Source organism: Mercenaria mercenaria, unplaced genomic scaffold, assembly GCF_021730395.1.
Source record: "Mercenaria mercenaria strain notata unplaced genomic scaffold, MADL_Memer_1 contig_1196, whole genome shotgun sequence".
Taxonomy (NCBI): Eukaryota; Metazoa; Mollusca; class Bivalvia; order Venerida; family Veneridae; genus Mercenaria; species Mercenaria mercenaria.
The window spans coordinates 11,555-33,418 of record NW_026459177.1 but is presented as its reverse complement, the minus strand read 5'-3'; the positions used below and the strand labels follow the sequence as shown (position 1 = coordinate 33,418).

Genomic DNA, 21,864 nt, shown 5'->3' with positions numbered 1-21,864 from the left:
ATTCATATGCATGTGCCTTTATTTTCAGACAGATGATTTCATTTCAAAAACGTATTCTTTAACAGAACGGACAGCCGAGTCCGTGTCCGCTTCATAAGATATGTGACTGATCATAAACTTTCTTTTATAGGATAAAACAGAGATGTGTATATTATCAGTAGATTTCAGAGGATATGACTTGAGTGTTTCTGCATCCCCTGCTTACCTCTGATGTATTGTCCTAACTGATCAAGACAATAATGGCCATTTAACAACCGATTATCACAGTTTGGTTATTATTACACAGATCAACTGAAGCACAAACTTGGTTCTCCAGGCAACTTTTATCAGTTCCAGCTGTGACATTGAAATTGAATGGCCATTACGCCCAGCAACAATTGCAGGGTTGCAATGAATTAAGTTAATTTTCAGATAAAGATGTTTGTTATTACAAGAGATAAAGGTGTCTTTTATTACATGTAGAAACTTCACACCAACTAGATTATATATGTATAAAAATTTCTGACAGAAAACAAAAGTTAATTGATTTAATTTATTTAATATGTTAACATAACCAAAAATACATAAACTGTACGTTCAAACTACTACAGATTGGAGAGTATTGTGATTAAACAGGTGTCATGCATAAACCTGCCTCCCTAACTGACATAAGTTAGTTTCAAATAATAGCTTGCATACACTATACATCTTAATTTGGACCTTTTCCAGTTGCCAAACTCGCCAGTTTATATAAGATGTGTGATAATCATCAAATGTAATGCATATTATATAGCTTATACCAACTGTTTTCGCATGCCTTCGATTATTCTATGTTTCAGAAATAAAATGGACTTCCTACTTAATGCACAACATCATTAGATAAAGTGGTGTACCTCTAGCTCACTTCTTGTAGAAGGAGGAATGTTCCTCTTACAATAACACTACTAGCTAGAGCCAAATTTATTCTTAAATGTTCAACCCTTTTATTTTGATTTTATTATATTTTTTTTTTGGTGTGTAAGTGTTTATTTTTCAAGGTTTACGAACATTGGCTGTGTTTTTAACGCAAGGTTTTCTAATATATGCAGTAGTACTGATATACGAATTTCGTAAGTTCTAAATTTGTGTCATGATCAATCGAGCATTTTCCATAAATAATGCATGTTACTGTTGATTTTGTCTTGGCAGGAAGTACACATATAGCTTAAATACATAGCCAGAAATGAATTTCCGCTTTTTATTTCGCCGAAGTTTTTTATTATCATTTGTTTTAATTTATATTGGACTTTCAACATCATATATAGGATACCTCTTCCTCCGAACAGCAACGGTAAGTGCGCTAATGAAATAACCCTAACGTTCACTTTACCAGAATTTTTGCCATAATGTTCTGCCATTCATTATCAAATTGATGGAAGCTATTCGCCTGAAAATAGTTAACTGTTTACTATTTTTCGTCTAAGTTATTAGTTGTAAAATAATAATAATGAAAACATCATTATACATTTGAAAAAGTGTTTTATGATAAATTATAGTAAGCATTATACCCATTCAACCAGTTTCAGTATTAGGAAATACAGATAAATAAATATGAAATTTAAGTTCGATGTTGTGTTTACCAATTAAATATCAACTTTCCTTTAAAGGATGATATGTGACATAGCATTACTGCGTTTGTTACAATGTTTATTTTTGCTATCGTGAAACCATTAAGATAATATTTTAGTAACATATTATCTTGGAAGACATTAAATCTTTAATAGCCAATGTGTAAAAGTTGCTATTCAAATTTTCCCCATGCAATATCTCAAATATTTCAGCAGAATAAATTCCATATTGATAACATCAAACATTATTATAATAGATATTTAACGGATAAAACTACTTTCTATTTGCAAAACCTTTTGGTTATTTCTTCTTTAAATAGTAAACTGCATTCTATGATTGAACTTTATAAGTTTTCGCTAACATTGTGAGTACATTAAGAAACTATTTTCTAACAAAGTATGTTGATTCTTTGAATAGGTTTTAACCACCTTTTATATATTTTGCTCTTACGGCGATAAGTAATGACAAAAAAGGTGTTCTGATAGTCTTTATTAAATAACATAGAAATATAACTATGTTCAGAACATAAACAATTAAACCAAATAAAACTCTATTAACTTTGCCTAATGTCACACTGTCAATTAAAATACTTGTAAAATGTGTTTCAGTGGAAACGAGGTGATACTACGAGAACTGCGTATGTAACACGTCTGCCCAGTATGGGATCTTTTACATTAGCATGATCTTTATGACTTTGATTGTAGGGATATTTTTTTTCGTGTTATAACATCAGAAGAATACCGAGGGGTTTGTTGGCGACCGAGCCCGGTTGAGCGTTGGTACCTGTGAATCATGAAAGAATCTGTTGATGATGTAAAATTAAGCAGACGTTCGCTGACTCTATTCTGACATAAAACGTGTAAAAAATTAAAAACGGATTAAGTGACAATTAACGTCATTACATGCTTATGAAATGCGCGTAAACTTCATTTTTTTTATCACGTTGACGTCTTATTTATAATTCCTATACGTTCGGCCACAGAGTGTGAATCAACAGTAGGTGAGTGTAAGAATCTCTCTGTTAGCACACTTTAAAATCTATCCAGGTAAAACGCCATATGAAAACGAAACGACGAAAACAAAATTGCCTTTTTTCTGCAATTTGCTAAAATGAATGTTTAGGTATATATCAGAAATTGAACAAAATCTATATTAGTCCCTTTATATAACAAATGTGTGTCTACTGATTTTAATTGCAAACCCTTTGGTCCTAAAAAAAACTTGAAACAAAAACAAAACCAACTATACTAAAAGGCGAAACAAAAATAAAGTGATGGAATTTAAGAAAAGAAAATGAGACAAATGCTGCATAAATAGCTTAAATGAGTGCTTTAACTGTAATAACTGATTACAACATCATAAAATATGATGATTAGCATGATATCATTTTAGCTCATCTGAGCATAAAGTGCTTAGGTTGAGCTATTGTGATCGCTCACTCGCCGGCGTCTGTCCGTCCACACTTTTCTATAAACCTCTCATCCTAAACAACCGTGCCAATTTTGATGAAACTTCAAAGGGATGTTCCTCGGATAATATTCTTTAAATTGTTTAACGAATTGAATTCCATGTAGAAATCTTGTTGCCATGGCACTCGAAAGCAAAACTTTAAAAGTATTCTCGTCCAAAACCACAGGTCTTTGGGCTTTAATATCTAGTATGTAGCATTATCTAGTGGTCTTCTATCAAGATTGTTCAAATTATCCCCCAGGGTCAAATATGGCCCCGTCCTGGGGCCAATTGCTTAATAGAAACATATATAAGGAAAAACTTTGAAAATCAAAGGGCCCTGGGCTTTGATATTTAAAATGTAGCATCATCTAGTGGTTCTTAATAATATCAATATAGGATCAAATATGGCCCTGTGACGGTGATCAAATGGTTTATATTGACTTATATAGAGAACATTATGTCAATCTTCAAAAGTGTTCAAAAGCACAGGGCCTTGGGCTTTGATATTGTGTATGACGCAATGACAATGACAATGACAATGTATTTATTTGCTAATGGCCACCGGCCCATAGCAAGTTTAATTTACAATTTCACAATAAACACATAGACTGGTACCTATGATAATAAACATATACTTACTTATCACATTTAAGATGAACCTTTTGTATTTGTTCAAAGCTTATCTATATAAAAATGTAACTCAAACATTCTGCTGAGTCTCCAAAATTACCTTGCGTTCTTGCAAAGCATAATATGCATACATAGCTAAATTTGTTACCACATATTCAGAGTTGCAGCACATTAACATATTAAACTTATGCACATTTGCAATTTCAATATAGTTCTTAGGTATATACTTTTCTCTAATATATTGCAGCTTTTGACACTAAAATAAAGTGGTACTCGGTCTCTATACCAGAGTTACATAATTTACAAATTCTGTCTTCTTTCGGGGTATTGTGATATCTGCCTCTCTCTAATTCAAGATTGTGAGAAAAAGATCTTAGTTTAGCAAGAGAATGTCTAAATTTTCTTATATTAACGTACGTGAATAAAACGAAACTTATGTTGACAGAACGAGTACACTTTGGAGCTTTCTGTAATTGACTCTAACCATTCTTGATAATACTAATCCTTTAAACGTTGCACAAATTTGATTAAACCAAATATAACCAAAACCATTATTACATAATAATTTTATTACACCTGAAACCCAGTTGATCTGACCACAGTTATCCAAATGTTTCATTATCAAATAACATTTTTAACGAGCCTATCTTCATTCATTTTCAAATTTTTACACCAATATTTAATACTTCTTTTAGCCGCGTTTTTATACAATGGGAATCTTCCACAATCACATAAAACAGCTGCATTTACAGCATTTTGACTTACACACATATAACGTTTATAAGCGTAATTATGAATAAGTTCCGTTGAGTTTTGCCTCTGTATACCCAAAATTTCCGACCCGTATAGTAATATAGGGCTTATTTTTGTATCGAAAATATTGAAAAAGACATTTCGTGGTAACTGGCCGTACTCGTATTATTTGGATAATACTGATGCAAGGACTCCTTTAGCCTTTAAAGCCTGATCACTCGCCATTCTAACATGCGAGAATTGTCGTGTAAACGTTACACCTGCATAGCAGAAATTGTTAACTGTTTCAATAACTTCCCCATCATAAGTCCATTTTTCATATTTCGATAATATCCCGTTTTTTAAATACCATTATTTCTTGTGATGATTTTAACATCCTTTTCGGTACAAAATTTAAGTAATACATTTAACAATCGTTGTAGGCCTATGACTGTGTCTGCCGTTAGTGCAAGATCGTCGGCAAACACAGTCGATAATATTTCAGTTATATCGGGGAATAGTTGAATGCCTCTTACACTGCTTTCTTCTATATATTTAACTAATTCATCAATGAATATTAAAAATGAAATCGGTGAAGGCAAACAACCCTATTTTAAGCCTACCGGGCAGTTAAAATTTTCAGTAAGATCTTCACTTGTTCTAACGCAAGTTTGTACAATCTTATACATACCAATAAATGCTGTATATAATTTCCCTTTGATACCCTTCAGTCTTAACGCATTCCATAATTTGTTTCTATTTATCATATCAAAGCATTTCATAAAATCTATAAAAGCTGCATAAACTTTACCGCCTGGTTTTGATATTTGTTTGTTAATAATAGCTTCTAAAATAAATACATTGTCAATAGTCACGAGTAACCCTCGCGAAATCCCGCTTGCGCTCCATGTAAATTGGAAAAAATGCTAAGAAAGAATGTCAACCTCCTTGTCAATATACCAGTATATATTTTACCACATATGTCTAGAAGGGATATACCTCTATAATTTTCAGGTAGATTTATATCACCTTTTCTAAACAAGGTAACTGTAACTGCTTTGCTCCACTGTTCTGGGAAAGTCCCAGTATCATACAGTCTATCAAAAAGCTTATTAATTAAAGGCATTGAGATATCGATCCGTCTATAAAAAATTCTGGAATATTGTTATCTTCTCCTCTGCTAGTACCAGTTTTAAGACCCTTAACTGCTCTAAGTATTTCGTCGTCTGTTATTTCAGAATTAAAAATATGTTCCTCGATTTCATTTTCCGAATTTCCTGCATGTATGGTTGGGTCATTTAAATCCTCTTCAGTGTTTAAATCCAAAAGCTTTTCAAAATATATCTTTGATTCATCCGAAGATATCGAATTCTAGTTCGGCACTGTTTTCGAACAGATGTATTTGAGTTTCCTCCAGAATTTGCTCCGTCAATACACGATCAGTGAAAAATAAAACACTCTCCATATGTGACTTCATCCTTACAAATGAATTCGACATTTGTGCCATAACTGAAACATGTCTCGGTAGCTCTGTTGACAAAGCGTGCATCGGCGAACTCGTGCCCGACTGTTACAAAATAAAACATGTCCCTCGTAGTGGTAGGCGCGGCGGGGGCGTAGCGATTATTCACAAGAAAGCCATACAAGTGAACATTGTCTCATCAAGCAAAGACAACGAATTTTCCCAATTTGAGTATATGGATTGCAATGTAGTTACAGGCGGACACTCCATAGGCCTACGGCTTGCCATTATATACCGGCCACCCCCTTCCAATGAAAACGGTTTAAACACAAATATTTTCCTGGAGCAAGAATGGCCCAATTTCTTAACTAAATATGCTACAATTGACAAGACCACCATCATTGTAGGGGACCTTAACTTCCATCTTGATTTACCGGAAAATAGTGAAACAAAAAAGTTTACAAGCAGTCTAGATGAATGTGGCATGCGTCAACATGTACAAGAACCAACACATGTAGCTGGGCATACGTTGGATGTAGTGATAACCAGAGATAATGATGTCACGGTTTCAAATATCGAGGTCATAGATCCTGGACTCTCTGATTCAAATGGAAATGTGATTATTTTGCTGTGATATTTGACGCTAAAGCTTCCAAACCACCCCCAGTACGAAAAACTGTGTCGTACAGAAAATTACGTTCGATCGACATTGACTCATTTCGAGAAGACATACGAAGAATAGATTTCTTTAACACACAATGCACTCCATCTGATACTGATATCGATGAATTTGTGGAGGAATATTCAAATCAGTTAATTTCTATAGTAGACAAACACGCCGATTTGACTACCAAGACTATTGTGTTAAGACCTTCATGTCCTTGGTATACCGAGCAACCCACAAAGCAAAACATCAGAAACGAAAATTAGAACGGAAATGGCGTGAAAGTAAGCTCACAATCGATCACCAAATTTACCGAACACAGTGTGCTGAAGTGAATAAGATGCAATACTATACAGGCAAAATTGACTCATGTGGCAGTGATCATAAGAGTTTATCAAAGATTACCAAAAATCTTCTTGGCGATACAAATGAGGTGATTTTACCATCACATTCATCTCCACAGCATCTCGCACAAGATTTCAGTGATTTCTTTATTGGAAAGATCGAAACAATCAGAAACGATATAGCATCACAATCTGTATCTGATTTAGATGACATAGAAACTGAATACACAGGTGTCAATTATGTAAAGTTTACTCAAACCTCAGAAGACGAAGTGAAATCAATTATCAAAAAGTCAGCGAACAAATCATGTGAACTAGATCCTATCCCAACATGGTTATTAAAAGAATGTCTTGACGAACTAACACCAGTGATAACAAAAATTATGAATGCATCTCTAGATGCTGCGTATGTGCCCAAAGCGTTCAAACATTCACGAATAAGACCTCTTCTCAAAAAAGCCAAGCCTAGATTCTAATGTCCTAAAAAACTATAGACCTGTGTCAAACTTGCCGTTTCTGTCTAAAATCTTAGAAAAAGTGGTAGATGTTCGAATTGAAAATCATCTGAGGAAAAACGAACTCCATGAAGTTAACCAATCTGCTTATAAAAAATTCCACTCAACCGGAACCGCCCTATTAAAAGTCCAAAATGACATTCTTCAATCATTGGATAAGAACAATGTGACTATTCTTGTGATGCTTGATCTCTCTGCAGCATTTGACACTATTGACCACGGGACGTTGATTCATCGCCTTGAACGTCACTTTGGTGTTACAGGCAAGCCACTCGCATGGATGATGTCATACCTTAGTGACCGCTACCAGACCGTATGCATAGATGGCGAGCTATCACAACCAGTGCTAATGAAGTACAGTATACCCCAAGGGTCTGTCCTGGGGCCAAAGAACTACACAATGTACACAAAACCAGTCGGAGCTATCTGCAGAAAGCACGGACTGAACAATCATTTCTATGCGGACGATTTGCAGTTATATCAATCCTTCAAACCAATAAACAAAATGTCTATTGAAGAGACCATTAATCGCGTTGAAAAATGTTTAAAGGATATAGTAAGTTGGATGAATACTAACATGTTGAAACTCAATGCTGAAAAAACAGAATTAATCATATTTTCATCTGAACTCAAGACACAATCTGTTTCAAACATATCTGTGAAAGTGGACGGCTCTGAAATCAAACAATCAGGCAGTGTCAGGAACCTCGGTGCTTTCCTGGATTCGAACATGAGGATGGAGCAACATGTGAATAGTGTGTGTAGGAATTCCTACGCACAGTTGCGGCAAATTAGTCACATCAGACAATATATAACCGCAAACGCAACCAAATCTCTAATCAACTCTCTTTTCACATCACGTTTGGATTATGGCAACTCTCTTCTATATGGAATTCCAAAACAGTCAATGAACAAACTGCAATATGTCCAAAACACGGCAGCTAGAATCGTAACCAGAACACCCAGATACGACCATATAACGCCTGTTCTGCGTGAACTCCATTGGCTTCCTGTGCAATGTAGGGTAGAATACAAAATTATAACACATACATATAAGGCACTCAAAGATCAATCACCAGCTTATGTAGCGAACATGCTAGAAATATATACACCATCCAGAAATCTGAGATCGCAGAATAATGCATTAAAACTAGTGGTGCCCAAATGTCGAACAATACGATTTGGTGACAGGAGCTTTCAGACAGCTGCTGCGAGGTTATGGAATGCCCTCCCATCTGGCATAAGAGAGTGCAAGACCGTGCAAAGTTTCAAAAAAGCGCTAAAGACGCATTATTTCATACAATTCTTTGGCAACTAACATCTCACTGATTACCTGATTTATAATGTAGGTACTTTGCCGGCCAATTAATTACTTTAATTAAGAACTCCAGTGTGACAGAATAATGTTGGCGGTGTTTTTCTCTGTGGGATGTATCATGGATGTTCTCCGGACCGTTTAGGTGGGGATTGACCCAATCATCCGGGACGGTTTGCATGCTGTGATGCATTTCGCAGACATCATAACGTTTAATTCTGTCTGTTCAAAATGTAAGATATCTTCTGTTCTATTCTGCTCTGACCTGAGTCTTTGATAGGTCAGTTAATGTTAATGTTTTATGATATTGTATTTTTGTTTCATGTTTTGATCTGCCTACCTTCCAATTTAAAATGCTTGGTATCTTATTACCGTAATGTAATTTTAATTTCTTCTATAATAGTTCAATTGCCATTTTTTATTGAACATTATATAAATGTTTTTATGTAAAGCACTTTTGAACGTATTTTTATATGAAAAGAGCGCTATATAAATGTGGTATATAATAATAATAATAATAATAATAATAATAATAATGATTTCGGCCGATATATAAGCATTTAGGTATTCCCCACTTCTGGAGCGTCTAAAATGTGAATATACTTATACTTAAAATATTTTAGCTCTCTACATACGTTATCAAACCATTGTGGTCGAGACGTTGTTTAAGTTTTTGATTTTTTCAGACAGCATTTTCCGCTTGAATACAAAAGATCATTAAATTTATTTACAATATCAGATAAACGTCAGCGATTTCAAAGGTAAAGTTATTGATGAAAGATGCAGTCAAAGTTATATTAAGATTTTCTCGATATTTGTTAATACTATCTTCGTTAAATATGTATCTGTCTCTACTGACTCGCTCATATTTTGTGTTAATTTCATTGTTAACAGTTCTCACATAAGGTTAAATGTCAATGGTTAATTAGATGAATCGGTTCTACTTTCTACGTCGAAATCTTTTATAAAACCTATTATTCTCTCAGAATATAGCATATAAGCAATAACACTACAGCCGAGGTGACTTATATAAGTAAAACCACCCTTGCATTTGTCACCACATAATCGCCCATTTGCTATCCCAATAATATATGACTTACAAAATACTAATAAATCATTAACAAAACTATTTACATTTTTATCGCACGATACTCTCGGCGGTATTAAATCATCATCAAAAATATCATCATACGCTCCAATTTCATGTTTACTTTTATGAATTATTCTTTTAACATTTTACACCATTTAGATATTTAATATTATAGAACGGTGAAGAACAGGGCGGTAAATAAACATATCCGCAAAAAAAGATCTTTACCAGTATTCAAAAAGGACTGGTCTATCTTTAAAAAAACACACCAAAATCACATTCTGGTAACACACGTGAAACAAAAGTGCTAATATTACGCTTTACAAAAACAATTACGTCAGCCATTGCTCTATCGGCTACAGCATTTTTTTACTGCTGAAACAAAATAATAATCATATTCATGTAAAATCGAACAGATATCTATATCATTAGTTAGCCATGTTTCTAATAATGAAATAATTGTAAACTTATTAAAATATCGTATTAAGTCTAAATCACAAATTTTGTTTTCCAGCTTAGGCAATTTAAATTGTTAGTGTCGGTAGGGTCTCGGCCTAACTCCTATATATTCATATCCTGTACATCTGCCATCACCATTTCATTGCCGTCTAAATTCGGACCTGTATTATCTGGAGAATGAAGATCTGGACTGACTTCAACGGGTTCCATGTACATCAAATCACCGTTTTTACCACTACTCTGAACAGTTTTTCGTTTTGCTTACATTTTAACTCGTGAATCTGCTTTATTAGCTGATTCATAAACATTCCTTTGCAAAAGTAACCATTTTTACCCTGACTTTTCAAGCTAGATAGCTCGACTCTCTGCCTCCTAGTTAAATCGTCACTTACCCGAATTCCATTTTCTCTAAAAATATCTCTTCCGTTGTACACTTTAAATTTATCGTCGTAAAACCTCAGTGTTAACAAAACCATTCTCGCGTAATGGTTTCAGACTGTTCGCCTATTCTTGATACAAACTTAATATCGTCACTTTGCCTTTTTTCTGATGGGCAAGCCGCCATAAGAACTTCTTTCAGTACTTTAGATTTTAACTTTTGAATTGATTCATTGTCGTCATCTTATAGGCCATAAATTCTAATAGTACATTGTCGCATTTCACGTTCTAAGTAAACTATATCCTTCTCCATAGCCTCCATGTTGGTTTGTTTCAAATCAAACTGATCGCTTAAATATTCTAAGTCCAATTGTAGCCTTTCCTTGTACTCCCGCAACTCGTCCAGCTCGTTATGCATGGTAGACATTTCCGACGCTAATTTATGTTGGTCTTGCTTAATTTTATTCATTTTCTGTTTATTTTCGTAGCTTTCTAACTTTATGTTTGTTGTATCAGACGTCATGGTAGAAATATCTAGTTTTACATCTTTGATTTCTGACATCAGCCGGTGCTCGAGGGAGCTGATTGCTGCCAGAATTCTATTTTTACCATCCTCTGATACCGGACCTGGGTTTTCTTCAATATCGCCCGAGAGCAACAACAGTTTCTGTTGCAGAGCTGGTCAGTAACTCCAGTATGTAAAGGGACTGGAGGAAAAACCAAAAGTTATCATACCATCGTTTAAATTTTCAGATATCGGATCAGCTAATCGGGGTAAACCCACCATAATTTGATCATTACAAAGAACACAGTTTTCTCCTGTATGTAGGTTTGCCTTGAAGATGTAAAGCACTATATTCGTAACTAAAAGACAATACGCGATGATAACACAAGAAGCAAACACTCTGTAGTGAATATCATTTCCCTTGCAAGAAGTATAAGGAGTATAACGTTCACCCTTGTTGCTTATCTTTGCAGACCTATGTATAAACATTCCGATATGCATGCGATATAACATGTTATCTATACTCATTGTTGCTTGTAGAGTTGTTGTATATTATGTTTTATATCTAAGCGAAAAACAAACGAAGTAAATGCTCACAATTACAGTGTTGTCGCTAATTTGCTTCCGTACTTTTGAAAACTGGACATCACTTATTTATGTAATCCGCAGTCAACATATACACCTGTGATCTATACAAGGACAATGGACGCTGGTTACTGGAGCGTAAAGTTAGTGAACATATTATGTGTAAAACGATCAATTTTAGAGAGTTATAATGAATGTTTCACTCACAATTTCTCCTCAGTCCTATAATATTTTAGAAACTTAATTAGTCCATCAAATTCCCCACGATTCCAGCTTTCTAACAATATAAAACATGTCCATGCAAGAAAACTTATTATCCTATAATTTTCAATAATATTGGAGCACACAAAAATACATCTTCACAGGCTATCAGCCATTACTAGGTGTATGGATCATGCCAGATTGTTACAATTCATATTCATTCAGGAGTATGTTACTTCTTTGAAAGAATCAACTTTCTCATTTTTCATATATTTGAATATGCAGACATGTTTGTTACTTAAACAGAAGTAACCACGTCTTACAATTAAACTAAAAATTCCAATACAATATCGCCTATGAGTGTTTTTGGCATGCATTTTGTACAAATCTTCCATCAAAAGATTTTTAGCATCGCCCCATTTATATGCTTTCAGGCAGTATCTTACGAAATTTCCACACCACATATATTATCAAATATATATTTCAATCATTAGAAATGAGGACTGGTGTAGCATTTGCGCTAGCAGTGCACTAAATACAGACAAAGACATAAAATAGTGCAAAATATGCTTAAAACTGTAGCCTGCATCGTTTTGACAGTGATGCAGATGACTCAAAACATATTATGTCAGATTGTATCAGTCAACATTTGTTCAAATATATGTTGTTATTTTTGTAAAATGAACATACAAGAAGAGTTCTCATTTTACTAATTTTTACTTTTATTTCAATCTCGAATGTAAATACAGATAAATCAAGACAAACTTACATACATATTTAAAAGTAATTACTGTCCTACGATATTTTATGAAAAGAAAAATAATATATCGCTCAGTTAACGAAATGTTGTACAAAGAAGGTGTTTAGCAGGCTTTTGAAAGTAGCTGGCGTGAGAGCTTCCATAATCTTGTCTGGATTAGAGCTCCAAAGCTTTGGAGCAGTGAATGAAAGGTGCGATTGCCATACATCATGGTTTCAGTTTTTGGCATCACCAGTGACAGCATGTCTTTTGATAATAGGTTTCTGAGCGGTTTATACACTTCTATCATATCAGGGGATTGATTGTGTAAAGCCTTAAAAGTGTGAGTCAGAACCTTATATTGCACCCTGTATTTCACTGGCAACGAATGAAACTATAAAATACTGATGATAAAGTTTATGAAATTTCTGAACAAAAAAGAAAACACATTTGTAAAAATAATCTAGCAATTAAAAATAATAGGATTATTAAAGAAATGTATCTTAAACAGTATAATTTTGCATGCAATATCCTCCATATTTTATAAGAATATATTTCAATTTACTTTAAGATAGAATATATATTATGTTTCAATCTATTCTGCAACAGAAATTTGTATAAAAATAGGACCATGCCTATAAAATTGAAATATATTGTTAAGTCAGTTTGAATAATATGACTTTTAATTTTCGGAGGCTATATTGGCGGACATCTTGAATTTGAGCACTTCGCAAGCCACTTGGATTCAGGCATCAACTGGTTTTGGAAGCTTAAGACTGTCCAAAACATTTTGATGTATAGTTTGCGATGTGCACATTCGTGTGTGTGTGTTCGGGTTTAACGTCTTTCTCAACAGTTTTTCAGTCATATGATCGACGGGTGCACATTCGTAGACCCATGGAAGTGAACTCGTTTGCGACAGTTTATGAAGACAACAGGTCAAATTTATAAATTATTATTATTATTTTTTTTTTGATTTAAGGAATTCCTAGTTATACATCTGGATAGTTTCTTTTGCTGTTCAGTATATTATAAAACGTTTTCCAAGAAGTGTTGAAATCCGTTCTCTGCTGTAGAAGAACACTTTATAAGTAAACATTGCTCGTAAAGAAAGATGCATTTTCGAACAAAGTGTTTATTTCTGTCGTCACTTAATGTATACCGAAGAGAGAGAGAGAGAGAGAGAGAGTGTATCGTCTTGCGTTCATATCAATTCTTGGTAGCGTAGTGACCTTAACAGTTAATATGAGATCTCTTATATATGCATAAATGATTTCTCAAAACAAACATCATTATTTCCTTTCGAAAGACATTCTTAAAACACATTTCTATAAATCATCATTATTTTTCATCTATGCAAAGACTAAATTTAATATATATTGTTGTCTGAAATGTGGAATGCAAAAAATTCGTTTGCAGTGCTTTTTTTAGAATCAGAATATAAAATTCAACATTTTGCTCACGTCAATATGTAAGAAGTGCGTCTTCAAAATTTTTGTTTTGGCATTTAAATATGTTTGTGGTCTTGAAATGACCTTCTCAAATATTTCCGCCGCTGACCCATATATAAAACTTAGCTTTTGCGCGCTGTGCTAGCAACGGTCAATATTTCTAGATATATATATATATATATTATATATGTATGCTATAATATATACCTCAATAAGTAAAGAAATACATTCATTAAACATTTCTAAAAATTTAAAGGCATTGAGACACAATGTTTAAACCAGTTTAGGGTGGCAAAATAAAAAAGAAAAAAAGACATTAATGTACAGCACAGTTTATTTAAATTCTTCCCTTTGACCTTATGATACCGTAATGATAAACCTTAGAACGCGACAGTCTCTTTCAAATTCATGATTGGTCTAGGGGAACACTTTAGAACTAATATACCTGCATTAACAAAGAATACAATCACAATCCACATATTCCTCATACTAATATTTGATTTCTTAAGTATTATACTTCTAATGAAGACAACTGTATTTGCTGCAGAAATAGCAACTGCTATAAATAACCTGTAAATAACTTACATTCAGGTTAGACGAAAATGCAAATATTATGACAATTCCATCATGGAGGCTCAGAATCCATCATATATTTGTTAATAGAAATCATGCTGCAAATATGGCCAGATAAATAGCTTAAAACTGGTAGTAGGTGGTCTATGAATGTGCACACCAACTTCTGCATATCAAAATGTTCGTCAGAATCTGTAGTTTTCAGAACTGCTTGATGCCAGTTTCTAGTCACTGGGCAAAGTCCTCAAATTCAAGATGGCCGCCAAGATGGCCGCTGATACATGAAAATGACATCCAGTTTATAAAATTGCAAAAAAAGCATTTAAATGCTTTAAATTCATTTGGAATTATTATTACATTTTTAAAGTTATAAATATACAAATTAATATGCATAAATCGATATGAAATAAAACTTTTTGACACATTTTATACCAATTTTATATGGACTAAAATGTGATGAATACTATTTTCTTGAACTTACGGTCAATATACTTTGTTTGTGTGCTTCCATTTACTGTTTTGTACCTTACACTACGCAATCCCGAGTTGATCAAGTGATAATAAATTGTAATAGCATTATTATTTTGTTAAAGGGTACATCTAAATTATTGATAACATATATATTTTAGTGGGTGGGGTAAGTCAATATAAAATATATTTAATGATAGGTGAAATCAGAAACAAATTAATTATCATCTTTTGTAATGTGTACATCCTTATATATATCATCATTATCAACACAATGTAAAGTACGAAATATGTATTTAGACGAAAATGTAAAACTATCAAGTTTATCTTTAAAAAAATGGCCGCTAATATGGCTGCCACTATATTTTTGAAGTAACTAGTAATATATACTGGCAACAACTTTGAAGAATATGCTTCAGCTTGTTGATTTCTTTATGTTATACCAGTCGTACATAAGTTGATTATTCAAATGCATTGTGATTTACAGAAAAAAATGTAATATTTTTTGACATTTATAGAATAAATGAAACAGCATAATGGTGTATACATGCATACCAGATATAGGTTGTAAATGTAAATACTTATATACATATCTAATGAATAGTTAATTATTAACAGTATCATGTTATCATATTAGCTCATCTGAGCACACAGTGCTCAGGTTGAGCTATTTTGATCGCTCACTGGCCGGTGTCTGTCCATCCACACTTTCCTATAAACAGCATCTCCTCCTAAACCACCGTGCCGATTTTGATGAAACTTCATAGTGATGTTCCTTGGATAGTATTCTTTAAAATTGTTTGACGAATTGAATTCCATACAGAAGTCTTTCAACAATGGCAACCGAAAGGAAAAACTTTAAAAAACTTTTCGTACAAAACTACAGGTCTTAGGGTTTGGATATCTAGTATGTAGCATTATCTAGTGGTCTTCTACCAAAATTGTTCAAATTATCACCCTAGGGTCAAATATGGCCCCACCCTTGAGCCAATTGGTTAATAAAGACGTATATGGGAAAAACTTTTTCTTTTAAAAAATGTTCTTGTCCCTAACCAAAGGGCCCTGGGCTTTGATTTTTAATATGTAGCGTCATCTAGTGGTTCTCTACCAAGATTGTTCAAATTATATCACTAGGATCAAATATGGCCCAACCCTTGGGATCACATGGTTCATATAGACTTATATAGAGAAAACTATGTAAATCTTCGTGTACAAAACCACAGGGCCTTGGGCTTTGATATTTTGTATGAAGCATCATCTAGTGGTCTTCTAACAATATTGTTCAAATCATCTCCAGGGGTCAAATACAGCCCCGCCCTGGGTGTCACATCGTTAATATAGACTCGTTTAGGGAAAACTTTGAAATTATTTTGGTACAAAATCACATGGCCCAGGGCTTTTATATTTGGTATGTAGCATTATCTAGTGGTTCTCTACCAAGATTGTTCAAATTGTATCCATATGATCAAATATGGCCCCACCCTTGGGGTCACATGGTTTATATAGACCTATATAGAGGAAAAACTTTGAAAATCGTATAGTCCAAAACCACATGGATATTTGGTATGTAGTATCATCTAGTGAGCCTCTATCAATTATATCACTAGGGTCAAATATGTCCCCGGGGGTCACATGGTTCATATAGACTTATATAGAGAAAACTATGTAAATCTTCATGTACAAAACCACAGAGCCTTGGGCTTTGATATTTTGTATGAAACATCATCTAGTGGTCTTCTAACAATATTGTTCATATTATCTCCTAGGGTCAAATATGGCCCCGCCCTGGGTGTCACATGGTTTATATACAGACGTGTTTAGGGAAAACTTTGAAAATCTTTAGGTACAAAATCACATGGCCTAGGGCTTTGATATTAGTTATGTGGCATTGTGTAGTAGTCCTTTACCAGGATTGTTCAAATTATACACTTGGGTTAAAACTGGCCCCGCCCTGGGAGCACATGGTATAAAAAGACTTCTACGGTGAAAAACAACTTTAAAAAATATTCTCTTAAACTATACGGACTATAGAAAAGATATTTAGTATGTGGCATGCTCTTGTGGTTCTCTAACAAGATTGTTCAAATCATTACTCTGGGGTCAATATATGCAACTTCCAGCGGGTCCCTTGCTTTTCATTGATATTGGAAAAGTCTTCTTGTCCAAAACCATAAAGCCATTTGGTGTTTGGTATTGTCTACTATCAAGTTTTTTCAAATCATGACTCTGGGATCAAAATTGACTGCATTCCGGAGTCAACTGTTTTTACTTTGGCTTATATAGGCAAAAACCTTTAAAATCTTTTTTGAAGACATAAGTCCCAGAGCTTACATATTTGGTATCTGGCATACTCTAGTCGTTCTCTACCAAGACTGTTCAAATCGTGACCCTGGGGTCAATATAGGACACGTCCGGGTGGTCCCTTGTTTTACATAGACTTATTTGTTTTTGAAGCAATCGCATACAAATGTGGACCACAAGTATAATGTCTGATACAGATTTCAATACTCATCTTGAACAGGAAAGAAAGAACGAAGTCCGATTTCATGGCAAAGTTGGAAACCCTACAAGATAACCATGTTACGACTCTTAAAAGTGCCGATTGCATTTTATTGACAGTATGGCAGTTTTTTAAATGCTTGGGGCACCAACTTTGTAACCCATATTCTAGGATATGGCAAAGATATTCCTTGAACATATATTGGTAAAGTCAAGATGTGTAACTCGAATGAAGCAGATACATATCATTTTTGATAACTACAATTGCAAACACCAGAACGAAAAGAGGTGACATACACGCATCTAAAAATGTATATGTTGAAGGACTCTAACGAGTTCTAAAAGATTGGAAAAGTGTTTTCCTCTTAATGGACAACACAAAGAAAACCTTGCTCGTTCAATTAAACAGAGTATATACTGCAAAACTCAAGGAGCAGTCTCACTAACAATGGAGTATTCATTAAACCTTGGTGGGCAAGGTGATAAAGCAATCGAAGTTTCTGTTGACAGTATCCATGTCATAAATGACTTGGAATCTAATCATGAAGAAGCCCAAAAACCTTATACCAACAGAGAACAGTTTTTACCTGCATTTGCCACAATGTTGCTATCAGTTAATGGTATGGCGGAGTGCACTTCCACGAGCAAGAGACTTCGGTTATGATTACAATGGGGAGAATAAATACTTAAAACATAAATTGATGATACAGTCAGTAGCTGCTCCAGAGCTTTTGTGATGGCAATACAGGAGCATAGACCATGGTATTTGTACTGATGACTGAACTGATATTATGCCTGATTGTTACAGTTCACATTCATCCAGGTGTATGTTACTTCTTTGAAAGAATCATTTTTGATATATTTGAATATGCAGAAATGTTTGTTACTTAAACAGAAGTTACAACGTCTTACAAGTAAACTTAAAATGACTAATACAATATCGCCTATGTGTGTTCTTGGCATGCATTTTGTACAAATCCTCCATCAAAAGATTTTCAGCATCGCCCATTCATATGTTTTCAGGCAGTGTCTTATGAAATTTCCACATATTATATCAAACACATTTTTCAATCATAAGAAATGAGGACTGATATAGCATTACGCTGGCAGTGCAGAAGATACAGACAAAGGCATGACACTGTGTAAAAATATGCTTAAAATTTTAGCCTGCATCGTGTGTGGCAGTAATACAGATGTTCTCATTTTACTAATTTATTTTTCAATATTGAATGTAAAACATACAGATAAAACAAGACAAACATACATAATTATTTTAAAGTATTTAAATTACCTAAGGACAAAATACTGTTCTACGCTTTTTTATGAAAAGAAAAATAATGTATCGGTCAATTAACGAAATGTTATACAAAGAAGTAGGTGTTAAGCAAGCTTTTGAAAGCAGCTAGCGTGTGAGCTTCCCTGATCTTGACTGGATAAGAGTTCCAAAGCGTTGGAGCAGCGAATGAAAAGGTGCGATTGCCATACATCATGGTTTTAAGATTTGGCATAACCAGTGACAGCGTATCTTGTGATCTTAGGTTTCTGACATGTTTACACACTTCTATCATATTAGGGGACTGATTGTGTAAAGCCTTAAAAGTGTGGGTCAGAACCTTGAACTGCACCCTGTATTTCACTGGCAACGAATGGAACTCCTTCGGAATCGGTGTTATATGATTGTGACGGGGCGTCTTAGTGATGACGCGAGCTGCCGTGTTCTGGACATGTTGCAACTTGTTAATTTAGATATAAGTTAGAGTAGTACATGTATTTTATTTCTACAAAATCAACTTATGTTTTTACAAATATACTTTAAATTGCAAATACATATTATGCATGACTGTGTGTATTTGAAGTATACAAAGATACCCCGTTAAAAGGTTTCAAGATAGCTTCCTACATATGTTCTCAATGGCTTTTTTCAACCTAAGGATTTTCTACATTTTATACTGCTGTGCTTACCTCATACTTTTGTAGTATAAGGTAATTGTAGCAGTATATTATGTAGAAACAGGTTGCCTTAAACAACAAATAAATAAAATTAAAATTTTGGTTTTTCCGGTGTACAGGAGATAAGACACTGAAATTTGTAAAAATGTACACAAAACACACATCGTGTATGCTAGTTACTTAAATCATATTATGCCAGTTTATATCAATCAACATTTGTTCAATGTATGTTGTTCTGTAATTTAGAATTAACATTATAAAGGTTATTTATTTATATTTTAAAAAGATAGAATTGCAGAGCAGTATTCCATCTTTCATTGATGATCTCACAAGCTTACAAGTAAACTTAAAATGTTGAAGACATTATTACGTATGTTTATTTAAATCATTTTACACTCTCCTTTTTACAAGAAAATGGCCTGAGTAATTAAATCAGCATCTTATATGATTTCTACAAAATTTTCTATAAAATGTGGTTTTAACTTTCGAATAAACATTTCAGTCTGTTTTAACTACTTTATAAAAAGAGTTAATTGTCATAATGTGAAAATAATATACCGGTTTTCATCATTTGAAGATTAACCACCCCCATTATTTAACTTAGTTTTACTAATGTCGGTATAAACCAAATTTTAATCATGTCATAATTCTTTTTCTCGTGTTTGTTCTGTCCAAAAGAAACAGTTTGGACATTTAAAAAAAATACACCTTTACTTAAAATGAATTTTAAAGTATTACACTATAATCCTATGTTAGTGTACGTAGATTTACCCAACCCACTTAGCTGTTTACTTAGCCCTTGATTGTTGGATTAATAGATAATAAATAATTTAAAAGCTGTCATGTAAAATACTGATGACATAGTTTATGAAATTTCTGAACATAATAAAGCACAAAATTTGCAAAATATAATCAAGCAATTAAAAGTGGTATAATTATTAAAGGAATGTATCTAAAACGGTAATTTCTTATCATTTTGCATGCAATATCCTCCATATTTTGTAAGAATATATTTCAATTTACTTGAAGATAAAATATACTATGTTTTAATCTATTCTGCAACAGAAATTTGTATAGAATTAGGACCATGCCTATAAAATTGAAATATATTGTCAAGTCAGTTTATATAGTATGATTTTAAATTTTCGGTGGCCATATTGGCGGCCATCTTGAATTTGAGCACTTTACACACCACTTGGATTCTGGCATCAACTGGTTTTGGAAACTTCAGACTGTCACAAACATTTTGATATATAGTTTGCGATGTGCACATTCGTAGACCACCTACCCCCCATGAAAGTGAACTCGTTTGCGACAGTAAAAGTCATTTCTCATTTCAGAAAAAAGTGACATTGCAGGCTCCATCCATTTCTCCGTCTGGAAGCAAGCTTCAAGCAGATAAAAATAAAAATGCTGAAGGAAACCGAAACACTGTAGTGTATTCGGCATTTGTAGATATGATGGAATCGAGTGGCAAGGAGGAAGAAAATTATTATCCACATAAAAGAAAGGTTACTTTAATAGCATGGCAAAAAAGCAATGTGATCAATGACAATGTCAAATGCTGTGTTTTAAACAGTGCTCAAATTGCAGTTCCATCGCGAGCAATAAAGGCAACGCAATGTTGCTATAATATGGGTTTGATAAGGGCCAGGCGCGTCGAATGTGAAATACATGGAATCTACTTAGATATCCAAGGAGTATCACTTGCACATATAAATACAAACTGTTCAAATAATGAACAAGATTACGTCAAACCAACAGTTCTGTCTCCAAACCTAAAGCAAAACAAGTGGGCAATATGTATCAAATATATTTATGGTCGTGGCCCAAACAGCAGAAAATTAGTAGAATGGTTTGAAATTCATCGTTCTTTGGGAGTTGATAAGTTTCTGGTACACTTTGAATCGACCATTCAGTCGTCGACAAAATCAGTGTTACAATACTATCAAATGAATGGACTCGCTGAAGTTATGGAAATCAATGCTCCTTTTAAAGGTAAATAAAATGTTTGTATTTAAATGTATATATATTAAAGGACATTGGCCCAGTTGTTCAAAACTTTCCTTGAATTTTTACCGATGATATCTTCGTTAAATAGCTTATGGCTTGTTAATTTTTTTGTAATACTTTGCTGCTAAACAGATGTGTTGTTCAGAATTTATAACAATAAACATTTTGTTAAATTAGCGAAGCTACGTTAAATATTTCGTTAAATCTTTTTGTTGAAAAAAAGAAAAATAAATAATACTGTTGTTGGTGAAG

General features: G+C 33.7%; 1 protein-coding gene across 1 annotated transcript; it reads left to right on the top strand.

Annotated features, from left to right (window-relative positions):
* Positions 1 to 1,173: 1,173 nt before the first annotated feature.
* Positions 1,174 to 21,597, top strand: LOC128551512 (uncharacterized; the record flags this gene model as incomplete). Its single annotated transcript, XM_053532401.1, has 2 exons — positions 1,174 to 1,309; positions 20,940 to 21,597. Coding segments are annotated over exons 1-2 (766 nt in total), but the record flags the coding sequence as incomplete, so codon positions are not given.
* Between the last annotated feature and the right edge of the window lie 267 nt (positions 21,598 to 21,864).